Below are 14,021 nucleotides of genomic sequence, written 5' to 3'. Positions count from 1 at the left end.
CTTGCCACATCAGTTATGAAAGTAAAAAACTTGCTTCAGCCCCAGCACTTCTTTCATTACAAATTAAGCACTGGTCACCCTCAACTGAACTGCACTCACTAAGCAAGGGTTTTCGATGGCAGATCCCAGTGTGGGGAGAGAGAGGGTGGGGACAGCTGTTTTGCTTGGTGGTGTGGGCTCTGCCTAAGTTACCGGCACTATTTGACCTTCCCCCTCCTGTTTAAAGACAGAGCTGATCAGGCTCAACTGAGAGTTTTTTGGTTTAAGTGACCACTAGAGCTGAAATCACTGATAACACTACTCTACAGCCAAAATGCTTCTGAAATAAATGTAGTCCAACTTTACTAATTCTGGGTCACTGAGAACGAAAATGATGCCTAAAGTTGTTGATTGGCTCTAGATTTTCAAGATATGCTATTGGGTCAGTATATACGACCCTTGACTTGGGAATGGTGGAGGATAAGTGAGTTATAAAGGGAAGGGATCTCAATTTAAATCAGAAATGACTAAAATACATCTTTGACTGGATCTATGAATAAATCTATGACTGGGTTTGGACAGTACTTGCTTTTTAGGCAAAACAATGAATGATGCAATCTGAAGCTGGTATTGCATCATACATAATATGAATTGCATCATGTTATTCCTAGAAGTCATGGATGATGCAGTCATAACGAAGCTTACATCACTCTGCTGAACAAATTGCCCTATATCAGCTCTAGAAATCATACAGTGTCGTGCTCTCTTATTTGTCAGTGTTTGATTTTGCAAAGGGACACATTTCTGTTTAGCCAAAGTGAGCAGAGATGCCTCGTACTTGTGTGAACAGTGCAGATAACTTCTGCTATGTTTGTAGTGAAGTGACTTTTGCATCACAAAAGCGCAGTCTAACCACTATGGTTAAGAAAGCCTATCACCTTTATTTTGGCTGCAAAATTGGAGATCAGGACAAGAGGTGGGCCCTACACATATGCTGCAACTCTTGTGCAACAAATCTTCGCCAGTGGTTGAACAGGAAAAGGAAATCTATGACTTTTGCAATGCCAATGATTTGGAGAGAGCCAACAGATCATACCAGCAATTGTTACTTCTGCATGGTGCCTCCAGTTGGGAAAGGTGTGTCGAAGAAAAAGTGGACTGTGCATTATCCAAACATCCATCAGCTATACGCCCAGTACCCCACGGAGAAGGACTGCTGGTTCCTGATGCACCAGAATCATTCTCACTTGAGTCAGACGAGGAAGAGGAAGAGGATGAAACTTCTGGTCCTGAACCATCTATGTCACAGGACCCACATTTTCTCCCATCCTCCTCCTCTGAACCACACCTCATAATACAAGGTGAACTGAATGACCTTGTCAGGGATTTGGAACTACCCAAGAGTAAGGCAGAGCTGTTGGCTCCAGACTACAGCAGTGGAATCTCCTGGCAGGCTATCAGGGCAAATGGAGCCCATCAATGCTTGCAGACTATTGCTGGACAGTGACAATAAATGCTCCATTTAATGAATACAAGAGACAAGCCAAGAAGCGCCGAGTAGACACTAATAGGACTAAACTATGTACATAATAGTTTTTTGCCTTTTGTTTCATAATAAATTTTATTTATATAACCCTTTTGCTGATTTTTAAAGTGTTAATAAACAGGACAAGTGAAATATTATCTTGTAAAGCAACCATAAACACATGAAAAGACCTAGGTTTACAATTTATGATTAAAACTCTACTATCTACACAATATACGTAGACATAAAATGTAAAAACTTAAATATCTAGAAACAGTAGCCAATCAGTTGTTTTAATTGTCATATTTGAATTCAGCACATCAAAATACATAATAAATATCACATTTTATCTCTGATGCAGACGACTTCTCAAAAATTGTAGACCAATGTGATCAGGTCTAAGTGCTTAGATCTGCTGCAGGACAGTGTTTGTGTGAAGGAGACAGTCCAGCCTCCTCTAGCAGTACGGTTCCCCCACTGAGAGCTGAAATAACAGAGAGCTGGTGGAACCTCAAGAGCTTTGAGAGGTCAGAGTGGCAGGTGGCACCAGAAGGTGATGGAGCAAGGCCATTGGTGACAGAGAGATGAAGTGAACAATGGCCAGAGCAAGTGGCCATGGCATGATGAACAGTGGCATGAAGAACAGTGGATAGAGCGAGTAAGGTGCCTTTTCCATCCCCCTCCCCCAGAGTGGGAGGTGAACTCATGCAAAATCACCTCTGAACTCTGGGTCTCCATTGACCAAGGACAACTGTGGGGGGGCGGTGGAAGGAGAAGGGAGGGGGTACGTCAAAGGAAAATTTGTTTGTTGGACTATGTTTTAGTGACTTTGCTCCAGAATGCTAAATTTGTGACTGGGAAATTTATATAAATATACATTTCCTAGTAGGGCAAGATTTTTTAAATTCATTATTTGCCAAGGTTGTTATCTCACATAATCGCTATCTCGAGAGGTCATTATCTTAGGGAATTTCTGTACTGAACCTTTTTATTATAATTACTTTTTACATAAGAATGGCCATACTGGGTCAAACCAATAGTCCATATAGCCCAGTATCCTGTCTTCTGACAGTGGCCAATGCCAGGTGCTTCAAAGGGAATGAAAAGAAAAGAGCAATTGTCAAGTGAGCCGTCCCCTGTCATCCACTCCCAGCTTCTGGCGAACAGAGGCTAGGAACACTCAGTGTGTGGTGTTGCATTACTGCCCGTCCTGCTAATAGCCATTGATGGACCTATCATCCATGAACTTATCTAGTTCTTTTTTTAACCCTGTTATAGTTTTGGTCTTCACATCATCCTCTGGGAAAAAGTTCCACAGGTTGACTGTGTGTTGTGTGAAGAAGTACTTCCTTCTATTTGTTTTAAACCTGATATCTATTAATTTCACTGGGTGACCCCCTAGTTCTTGTGTTATGAGAAGGAGTAAATAACACTTCCTTATTCACTGTCTCCATATCAGTCACGATTTTATAGACCTCTATCATATCTCCTCTTAGTCGTCTCTTTTCCAAACCGATATGTCCCAGTCTTAATCTCTCCTCATATGAAAGCTGTTCCATACCCATAATGATTTTAGTTGCCATTTTCTATACTTTTTCCTACTCCAATACATCTTTTTTTAGTTGAGGTGACTAAAACTGCATGCACTATTCAAGATGTGAGTGTACCATGGATTTATACAGTGAAAGTAGAGGAGCATGGTTTGCCAGACTGATCAGCAAACCAATGCTGACAACCTATGTGAAAAGGCTGCAAAACACCAAGCCTTTGGACTAAGATGACCAGATGTCCCGATTTTACAGGGACAGTCCCAATTTTTGGGTCTTTTTCTTATATAGGCTCTTATTACCCCCCACCCCCTTTCCCAATTTTTCACATTTGTTGTCTGGTCACCCTACTCTGGACTGCATTGACATGCAGAAATCCTTATAAGCCAGTCACTGTTAAAGCCAATTTTAGAAGTACTTAATGAGGCTGTTAAGAATGCTGGGGACACAACACAGTTTGAGAACAAACATGGCTGTCGCTTCATACTTTCTATTTAAGCAAGAGGGACCACACACTACAAACTGGAGGCCAATGTTAAGTGCATGGTCAGTTGTTAATCCTGCAGTTGACCAAGACTGACAAATGCTCACTATCGTTTTGCAAGAAGCTCAGTTGACTCTCTAGAAGCATGCAGTGGAACGGTGAAAGACTCAGCAATTGGAAAAGTGAAGAACTCTCTCACCACATTCAGAAAATGTGCATACGTGACTGATGAATGCTCTGATGCAAATGGTTGTCAAATATTAAGTCATTGCATATGTTATCTTGATGTCAGTGGTAGGCCAGTAGATGCATTTCTACATGTTCAGATTATAGAAGACACCTTGACTGCATCTGACAACCAACATCTTAGAAGAGTTAAATGCTTGTAAATTGAACCCAAAAGAGATGGCTGCCTGTGCATTTGATGGAGTTGCAAACTTCTTTAGAAGACATAGTGGAGTACAAGCTTTACTTAGAGAAGAGTGTAATCCTAATCTCTCCTGTGCCTACTACAGAGGTTGTTTACTTCAACTAGCTCTAGTATGAGGTGCAGAATCTTCAAAAGACATTTAAAAAGCCATAAATTTAATGTCTTCATTATATTCTATTTTTCAGCAAGAGTCCAAAAGGACTGAACATCTTGGAAAAAATAGAGGACCCCCTGGGACTGAAGTTCAAATGAGTCCAACCTGGGAAAACCTGCTGGCTTTCTCATAAGCGACCCTTGGCTGTTGTCTTAAAATTACTGCAACTATTATTATTGGCTTTGGAAAGCATCCACCGAGATGGGCCAGATCTAAGTAGTGAGGCTGGTGGACTACTTTTGGTACTAAGTTCAGAGAAGACTATTGCCATTCTCTCTGTTGTAAGTTTACTGTTGTAACCACTTTGGTCATTAAACAGTGCTATCTAGGCATCTGCTGCAACAGTAGTAGACTTTTGTCCAGCAATAGAAACTACACTTAGATCAGTAAAAGCAGCAAAGAATCCTGTGGCACCTTATAGACTAACAGACATTTTGAAGCATGAGCTTTCGTGGGTGAATACTCACTTCGTCAGATGCATGTCAAAGAGAGATACATTGAAAACATACTGGAAGAAACAAAGACTTCAGTTCAGAAGTTGACTCATTAGGGCACATATATTGACTCCTTAAGTGAAGAGGACAAGAAGTGTTTGTTAAGCCATCTGAAAGGGTCCACAGGTGTGATCCTTACAAATCTACAATAGCAACTTCTGGATTCTACTCAACCTCTATGTAGCTTTCACAGATGCCTATACATACCAACAGTTGTATGGATTGAGGCATGACCAGCAATGGGGCTGCCATGTGTTCAGGACAGAATAGAGAATTTGAACACAGAGCGGAATATCGTAAGATGAACAAATTAATATTTGACTTCAACTTCTTCTTTATCATCACTAGAGGTTCGACCCAATCTTTGTGCTGTATTTCCTGGGATGAAAGACGTAGGAATCCATCTCTTGCTACTCCCAGTCACAACAGCTACAATTGAGCATTCTTTTTCCTCATTGAACAGAATGTTGTGTTCTGAAAGGAGTCACCTTCTGCCTGATCCTTAGCATATCATGAAGGACTGGAAGTACCGAACACACGAGAAGCCACCAAAGATGAAACCCCTGCATTCAAGAAGTTCATTAATAGAGTTGTGCAAAATTACAACAAGAAACCAAGAAGGATGTAGATGTCATGCTTCATAGTAGGCTTAAGTAGCCAATTTTAATTTGTGTGATGATTTTAAAAGATAAGTTAAATCTAATGGTCATGAAACAATTTTTAGTTTTTACTATCATGCCATATAGCCTACCTTCGCCCTAACAGTCTCACCCTTTGTCAGCCATCACCCTCTCTGTATATTTAAACAACGTCTCCCCTAATTTCAATTCCTGGGGAAAATACAGGTCTGTTGCCAGATTCCCTCTTCCCTCTATTTTGATGGATGATTAGTTCCAAACTGTGGAGAGTGAAATGTTGGTCCTGTTCAGTGCAGAAGCATTTTGGGGGGAAGTCTGGAGGAATTGTTTCTTTCACCCTCTACCTCCCTTTTTGTTCCTTTTCACCATTGTTGTCCATTTACTATCCACCCTGCTACTGTCTTTGCATATCTGTAACTACCCTGGCAGACTACTTCTCAACAACTGAGTTTGCCTTTCTGCTTCCAACTATCTGCTACATATATACCCAGAATGCTGAGTGATGATGTCACGGCCCAACTGGCACGTTGGTGAAGGCAGGGAATGAGTTTAGATAGTTTAATTAGCAGACTCCAAAGGTATCCTAATTGACTAAATTTCTCTCTTCGTGCTAAGTTATATGAAATGTAGAAAGGACGTTTAGACCTATTAGGATTTTTAAAAAAGTAAAATTGTTAGCCTGCTCACCTTGATAGTCATCTTAAAGTAACACTCTCTCTTTTTTTTAACACTAGAGGGTGCCATATTGCAGAATAAAAGCTAAAATCAAAATAGATGACTACAGGGTAGATTGGTTTTAAATCAAAGTGATTTAAATCCCCAATTTTAATCATGATATAAATCAACAAGCAGGAAACTTTGATGTAAATAGTTTATTTTAATCGAGTTTGGCATTTGTACCATAGTTATTTTCCTAAAGAGAGGTTAATTTTCATTAAAACATGGATTTGCAACTAAACACAGTCTTTACACTAAATTTGTTCCTTCTTTTTGCTAACCTGAAGGATATATAGTAGAATCTCAGAGTTATGAACACCTAGGGAATGGAGGTTGTTCATAACTCTGAAATGTTCATAACCCTGAACAACATGTTATGGTTGTTCTTTCAAAAGTTTACAACTGAACATTGATTTAATACTCCTTCAAAACTTTACTATGCAGAAGAAAACTGCTGCTTTCCCTTTATTTTTTGTAGTAGTTTACATTTAACACAGTCCTGTACTGTCTTTGCTTGGGTTTTTTTGGTTTGTTTTTCTTCTTTTTTTATCTCTGCTGCTGACTGATTGTGTACTTCTGGTTCCAAATGACGTGTGCGGTTGACTGGTCAATTTGTAACTCTGGAGTTCTAAACACTGAGGTTCTGCTATACTATGTAGACATTTATTCAAGCAGTTATAAAACTTAATTTACATTTATTTAGATTCTTAATTCTTTACATTTTAATTATGTTAACAGTGAATGATGTATTTCTTATTTACTAGATTAATTTTGTCTTGTGATTTTTGTGAAGCTCTGTTTAGATGGAAATTCAAATTCAATTGAAAATGCACAAAAACAGCATTTTTAACTGAAAAAATTAAGTAGGATGGTTACATAAGAAAAAAAGTTTATCAAAGCATGTTTTCCATTTAACATTAACTGTTTTACTAAACAAAGGAAATATTATTTGTAGTTAGTGATTGAGCTGATTGTTTTTGGTCACAAAGTCCTTTAAGAGTTTAGAACTAATAGATCTCATTCTCAGACAGTTTTGATTCATAGATTGGAAAAGGAAAACAAGCTTTCCTGTTTTTTCAATTCTCAGTTGGTTTCTTGACTTTTGAATGAGCTAGTCTTTCAGCTGAACTAGTTGAGTAAACTGAAGTGGAGACATTATTCTCTCTGCACCTGCAGAAGAGGCTACTGATGTCAAAAACTGGGTTAGCACTTCAACAAGCTCTGCTTCCAGAAGCTTAGCCAGTGACATCTACCAGTCACTGATTTGACTTTCTTTAAAACATGGCAGCAAACATGTACTGCTTCATTTAAATGATTTTAATATTTTATAGTAAGTTTAGGCCTTAATAGAAGTTGTCAATTTCAAATTTAATTTTAATGGTTTTTTTCTTTAAAAAAAAAACCTGTGTTTAAATTAAAAAAAAAAATCTTTTTTTTTTTTTTTCAAATCTTTATGCTCCTGGATAACCAGAGTCTTCATTTGAGTCCTTCAAAGTTCAAACCATCTTAAGCTAAGGTATCCATGTTCCCCCTTGCCCAATCTGTTTCTGCAGAACCTTAAAAAATCATGTTAGAAGTATCCTTTGCACAGAATTATAGTTAAATCTAACAGTTGAAAGGATAAATTAATTCTCAGCAAATCCCCTAGGATTTAAGTTGTATTCCTATTGCTTAAAGTTCTTGGAAACAAACAAAAATGATGCATTATTGCTGCTAAGGTTATTTGCAGTTCTGTTTTGCCTGAAAACAGAATTATTCTGTGCATGTTTGCCAGATTAAAGTTATTTTAACCTTTGGCCCCTTGGATGTATTTTGTTTGATTTAAAGTTAAGCATTTCTTTTCTTTAAAAGAACTTCTGATAAGTGCGTATACAGCTTATTTTGGAAAGAGGTGAAAGTCCTGGTGTGTTAACTAACATCCCTGCGTTAAACGGGTCAAATTGTGCTTTCAGTTACATCAGTGCAAATCCTGAGTGACTTCATTTAGTTAATTGCAGTTACTCAGGACTTCCAGCGGTGTAACTGAGAGCAGAATTTGGCCTCTGGTATTTATCCTCATTGCTTTGTAAAGTGCTTTGAGATACCTTGTTAAAGACATTGTAAAAACCAAATTCTAATTAGGGACAAAAACATGAGTCTGAAAGCAGCACAAGAATGAAATTTGCAGTAAGGTTTTGAGCTGGAAAAGTTCATACAGCTGTGTCCAGTGCATAAGAAGGAATAACTAAACGGGCTGCTAGGAGCTAAAATCAGGTACTATAGTCATCTTACAGTAATGCACATGAATTAGGATAGTGAGAGATAGCTCTGGCATGGCATCGTCTGCAGTAATCAGAAAAATAAAAGGCCCATAAGTTCTTGCCTCTTCCTCCAATGGGAAGGATAACATTCATTTTTGCCTACCTCTAGGATTTATTTGTGCAATTAGATGATTGGATACATGACTTAATATGAAAGCCCTCAATTATACAGTCCCACTGGGGGGAACACTTCCCTATGTGTCTATAAGTAAGCTGTCTAAGGGATACTACCTATTTGAAATCTTGTCAATATATTTGAAAAACATAAAGTAGAAAGTAGTTTCTGGTACAAAATTAGCCACTGAGTCCCCCTGCCAATTTTTACTTCACAGTCCATTTTTTTAAAAACATTTTTCTCTCACCTGTTGTTTGATGGTACCACCCAGTCAACAGGGAAACCTGTGAAATGGACTGTACGCAAAGTACCGTCAAATGCACAAAATAACACAGAAATATTTCTAATCTTTTTGTTTGTCTGCATGACTAGTTAGCACATGGCAAACCTGGGTGTGACTATACAGAGCGCTAGCATGCAGCGCATTAACTACCAGCGTGGATTCTGTTACCATACTCTAAACTGGAGTATGCTTTGATGTACTTTGTGCATTAAGGAACTTTCAGTGTGCCGTAGCAGGGTCCCTATGTCTGGTTAGTGCACAGTAGGCTAATGTGCTGTATGTTCACACCTCTGCTTGCCATGCACTAACTAGCCATCTAGACAAGTCCTCAGATACAGGAATTTTAGGCTTGCCACAACAGTAGGTAAAAAAAAAACACCTCACTGTTCAATTTTTAAGTCAATTGTATGTTTTAAACTTACTAAGTACTATGTAAATATATAAGTACATGTTTGTTGCACATAAAACTAGGTACCAAACATGCAAGTATAGTAAGAACCTGCCAAACTCAGGTGAAACAGTTTTTGAAAATCAAGATCAGATTTTCAGATACTGATCACCTCAAGCTGCTGTTGTGTGCGTACAGTGCTTTGCACAAAATAACCTAATTTCCCATTTGGGACTCTAAGAGCTACTAGAATAGAAATAATAATGGACTTCACTGAGATTTACTGGTGCTCAACGCCCTTTGAGAATCAGGACAATAAGGGTCTGATTCCATAATCTTTGACAGGCAGAAGTCCCCTCTAAATCAACAGGAATTTTGCCTGCCTCAGAAATAAAAGCTCAGACCCTTAATCTGTTAACTGTGCACCAATCCTGCAATCTGGTCTACGTAGACAGATCCCTGAACCCACTTTCAACCCCTTTGAGTTGAGTGAGAAGAGCTGACACAGGGGTCTGCTCACATGGAACAGTTATAAAACTGGGGCAAGACTTACTTTCAAATACTCTGTGTATATGCTGCCACATCATACTTGCTTTAGTACTATATTATATATAAACCATTACTGTGGAATGTTTTATGAACAAAAAAGTGCTGCTTCTATTTAAAACCACCCTCTGGTTCCCTGTAATGTCACATAGTTGCATACCCCACATTTTATACTCCTTAAAAGTTATGTTGGCACATGTTGTTTTCCTTGCTAAATGCACAGGTATATATAAAGAGTAACTTCTGAAATAAGATTACATTAATGATCTTGTTTTCCTCATGAAGGAGAGGGCTCAGAGTGCTTTCTCAAACTTTTGTTAATATTCTTAACTGAGCCAACTTTTAACTAACATTCTTGTACTGCGGGTTTTTTAACTTTATTCCTTCCCCCCCCCCCAAGTCTGGCAATCATCAGTTTGGGTTGTCTTCTAGATAGTAGACTGGAGATTTCCATTAACTTAAACTTGAGAGTGTTTAAAATATGTGAGGATCTAGACATTCATACTGAAAGTTACACAGTTTACAATGTAAACGTGCAGTGTTAAGCTTTAAACCAGGGGTAGGCAACCTATGGCATGCAAGCTGATTTTCAGTGGCACTCACACTGCCCGGGTCCTGGCCACCAGCTGGGGTTCCGTCCGCCAGCCCTGCTCAGCCCACTGCCGGCCCCAGGTCCCACCCACCGGTCTGGGGGACTCTGCTGCTGGCCTGGGGTACTGACTGCCAGTTCACTGCCAGCTGGCGTTCTGTCCGCCAGCCCCCTTCAGCCTGCTGCTGGCTACGGGTCCCGGCCAGCCGTCCGGTGGGCTCTCCTGCTGGCCCGGGGCTCTGCAGCTGCCCCCGGCTGTGCCCCACTGGCCCCAGCCTGGGGCAGTGAGGGGTGCAAACAGGGGCAAGAGGGAGCGCAGCTCAGCACCCCCACCTTAAAAATTGTTCCAGAGCCACTGTGCTGGGATATTTTTAAGTCCTGATTGGCTGCTTACATCACTATCACAACATGTGGAACAGCATACTGCGTTTGACATTGCAATTAGAATGTACATGCAAGAACTGGATTCAGAATTTTCTGACGGATTTCAAGATTTCCAGTGATTTGGCCCAATGCTTTCTTTTCTAATTAAACCTGAAAAGTTCAGTGAAAATGAGTTGGATTTGTCTGTATTTCAGTGGATGAGTGTTGAAGATTTCGAAGTGCAGGTCATTCAATTATAAAGCTCAAAATTGTGGGCATCAAAGTTTTGAGATTTGCAGAGTGTACTTGAAACTTGTCATGGTATAATTCCCCACTCTGAACCTTAGCATCCAAAAGATGGGGTACCAGCATGAATTCCTCTAAGCTCAATTACCAGCTTAGTACTTGTAGCGCTGCCACCAACCAGGAATTCCAGTGCCTGGTACACTCTGGTCCCCCCAAAACCTTGCCTGGGGACCCCCAAGACCCAGACCCTCTAGATCTTAACACAAGGAAAGTAAACCCTTTCCCTCACCGTTGCCTCTCCCAGGCTTCCCCTCCCTGGGTTACCCTGGAAGATCACTGTGTGATTCAAACTCCTTGAATCTTAAAACAAGAGAGGAAAATCCACCTTCCCCCCTCCTTCTCTCTCCCCCTCCCAGACTCTCCCTGAGAGAGACAGTAATCCGAACACAGAGAGAAAATTAACCTTTCTCTCCCCCTTCCCTCCTTTCTCCCCACCAATTCCCTGGTGGATCCAGACCCAGTCCCCTGGGGTCTCACCGGAATGAAAAAACAATCAGGCTCTTAAACAAGAAACTTTTAATTAAAGGAAGAAAAAACAGTAAAAATTATCTTTGTAAATTTAAGATGGAATATGTTACAGGGTCTTTCAACTATAGACACTGGGAATACCCTCCCAGTCTAAGTATACAAGTACAAAGTAAAATCCTTTCAGCAAAATGCAAATTTGAACTCCTTCCAGCCAAATACACATTTGCAAATAAATAAAACAAACATAAGCCTAACTCGCCTTATCACCTAGTACTTACTATTTTGAATCTATAAGAACCTGTATCAGGGAGATTGGAGAGAAACCTGGTTGCACATCTGGTCACTCTCCGAACCCAGAGAGAACAACTACCAAAAACTAACAGCACACACAAAAACTTCCCTCCCTCAAGATTTGAAAGTATCCTGTCCCCTGATTGGTCCTCTGGTCAGATGACAGCCAGGCTCACTGAACTTGTTAACCCTTTACAGTCAAAAGAGACATGAAGTACTCCAGTTCTATTAACCCTTAACTATCTGTTTATGACAAAGCTACTGAAAGAGATCATGGGGCCTCTATTCTGACCTGCTGGATGTCCTGCCAGCGAAATTTAACTGTTTGAAGAAAATTGTGTTTGCAATGCTTTCAGCATTTGGATTCACATACCTGTGTGAGCAGGTATTTTCAAGCGTGAAATCTGTCCTCTATCCCTCTCCGAGCCAGTTAACAACTGATCACTCAGAAGGCCATATGCAGCTTAAAGTATCCAAGTATGTGCCAGACATTGGAAAACTCAGCAAGGAAAAGCCAGGGCAAGGATCACACTAAACTGATAAGATCTGCATTTTAATTTAATTTTAAGTGAAGCTTCTTAAACATTTTTGAAACCTTATTTACATACAATAGTTTAGTTATATATTATAGACTTAGAGAGAGAGACCTTCTAAAAACGTTAAAATGTATTACTGGCACGCAAAATCTTAAATCAGAGTGAATAAATGAAGACTTGGCACCCCACTTCTGAAAGGTTGCCGACCCCTGCTTTAGACTCTTTCAACTCTGCAGTTCAAGTTCAGTGAAACAACAATACTGCTATGAGTTCCCCAATAGATGGCAGTGCTGGAAACTCCTTCCACGTCCCAATAAGCAAATTAGCTCTGCTGAGAGCATAACAAAGGCTCTGATGTGTTGTCTCGCAGCAAAGCAGAACTGGTGAAAGGAGAGTTTTCAGTCAAGCTTTCATGAACAAAATGACAGCTTCAAAATCGAGGTCATATATTTTATTGGACTGAAAGAGACAAGGTTAAAGCTTACACAGAGCTCTTCTTCAGGTCTCGTGTCTCTGTTCTTGTCTCTGTAATATCCTGGGACCGATAGCGCTAGAACAACACTGCAAACTTCAGGATTTGTTATTTCAAAAGATCAATGCCAGAACTGCACATGTTCTCCGTTGCACTGCTGAGCCCAAAATACCATTAATGTCCTTGTTTTGCAAATGTAGGAAGCTGAACACCTGAAATTCCACCTCTTTGGTTAGAAGCACAGGCACTTAACCAGTGCCATCAGGCAGTGGCTATTTTAAATGTAAGATGAGAAATTATTTGGAACTTCTGATAGAAGCCAAACTAGCAGAGAGCATTTGCCCAGCACGTGTCTTTCTCCATATTGATGCTCCATGCTTCAGCTCAGTCTGAGTGTCTTTAAGGTCAGCACTCTGTATGAGCTGAGCTACAGTTCTCCCAACCATGGGATGCTCCTGCCTGACCTTTGCTGTCAGTTTTTTCTCAGTGTTAATAATACACTGTTTTTGAAGGCCAGTAAAAAGTAAGAAAGCAAAGAAGTTTTACCGAAGAGGAAGACTGCAGCCTCAGAGCCAATTTAATCCTTTGATATCTTCCCTTGCCTCCCTGTTGGCTGCAAATATGTCCCTATTCAACGTGGATAACAGGTGCTTAGCCCTGTCTGAGCACTGCAACTCTCCCTCTGCAGGGCAGTGAATAACTTCTAAGGCTGAGCTCCTTGGACATGTGTATTGGCAGCTGTTAAGAAGCAGACATAAGGTCCTTTAACAACTGCACATAATTAAAATGGCTGTTCAGGCAATGTCTAGATTACTGGACTTATTTTTAGGCAATTGATAGCTGAAGTAAGAGAGAAGGATCAATAGTATGTTTTTATACTTTTTCTCCACTGTACTTGTACTATTTAATGAGATGATAAATCCAGAATTGAGATGCCTGTTGCAATTTCAGTGAAACTCGTAGAGAAATCTATTTGGATGAAAGTATAGAGTTTGTGAATATGTCAGCATAGTAATGATTGCAGTTCACATACAAGACAGCACAGTGCACCAGCCCTTACACTATCTGATAAATATAGCCGAAATTTGAAACAAAAAAGTAGGTGCAAAGGATGCCAGAGAAATTGCAGAAATTAAAAACAGCATATGACACTTATCCAGCAAGGTACATAACCATGTGACTAGACCATTGACTTCAATGAAGCAATTCGTGTCATTAATTACCTTACATATGTTTGTATATGGCACCAGGAACCCTCTCAGTGGAAATGTAGAGTAGCTTAATACAGTGTTGATATTAAGAATTTAAGTATACGCTAGTTCAGGGATCAGCAACCTTTGGCACGCGGCCTGTCAGGGTAAGCCCCCTGACGGACTGGGCCGGTTTGTTTACCTGC

At 40.0% G+C, this 14,021-nt stretch overlaps 1 protein-coding gene across 3 annotated transcripts in view; it reads left to right on the top strand.

Annotated features, from left to right (window-relative positions):
• Positions 1-14,021, top strand: part of CABIN1 (calcineurin binding protein 1) — a 244,437-nt gene that overhangs the window by 218,973 nt on the left and 11,443 nt on the right. Inside the window, exon 38 of one of the 3 annotated variants that reach the window (XM_050924448.1) lies at positions 5,077-7,303. The exons of the other annotated variants lie outside the window; for them this stretch is intronic. Coding sequence (XP_050780405.1) covers positions 5,077-5,129 — 53 coding nt within the window. The 3' untranslated portion in view covers positions 5,130-7,303. Of the gene's footprint in view, positions 1-5,076; positions 7,304-14,021 lie in introns of those variants that run through there. 3 annotated transcript variants of the gene reach the window in all.

The sequence above is a fragment of the Gopherus flavomarginatus genome, chromosome 15 (genome assembly GCF_025201925.1).
Source record: "Gopherus flavomarginatus isolate rGopFla2 chromosome 15, rGopFla2.mat.asm, whole genome shotgun sequence".
In the NCBI taxonomy this organism is placed as follows: domain Eukaryota; kingdom Metazoa; phylum Chordata; order Testudines; family Testudinidae; genus Gopherus; species Gopherus flavomarginatus.
Note: the sequence above shows the minus strand (reverse complement) of the source record. Positions and strands in the feature narration are given on the sequence as shown.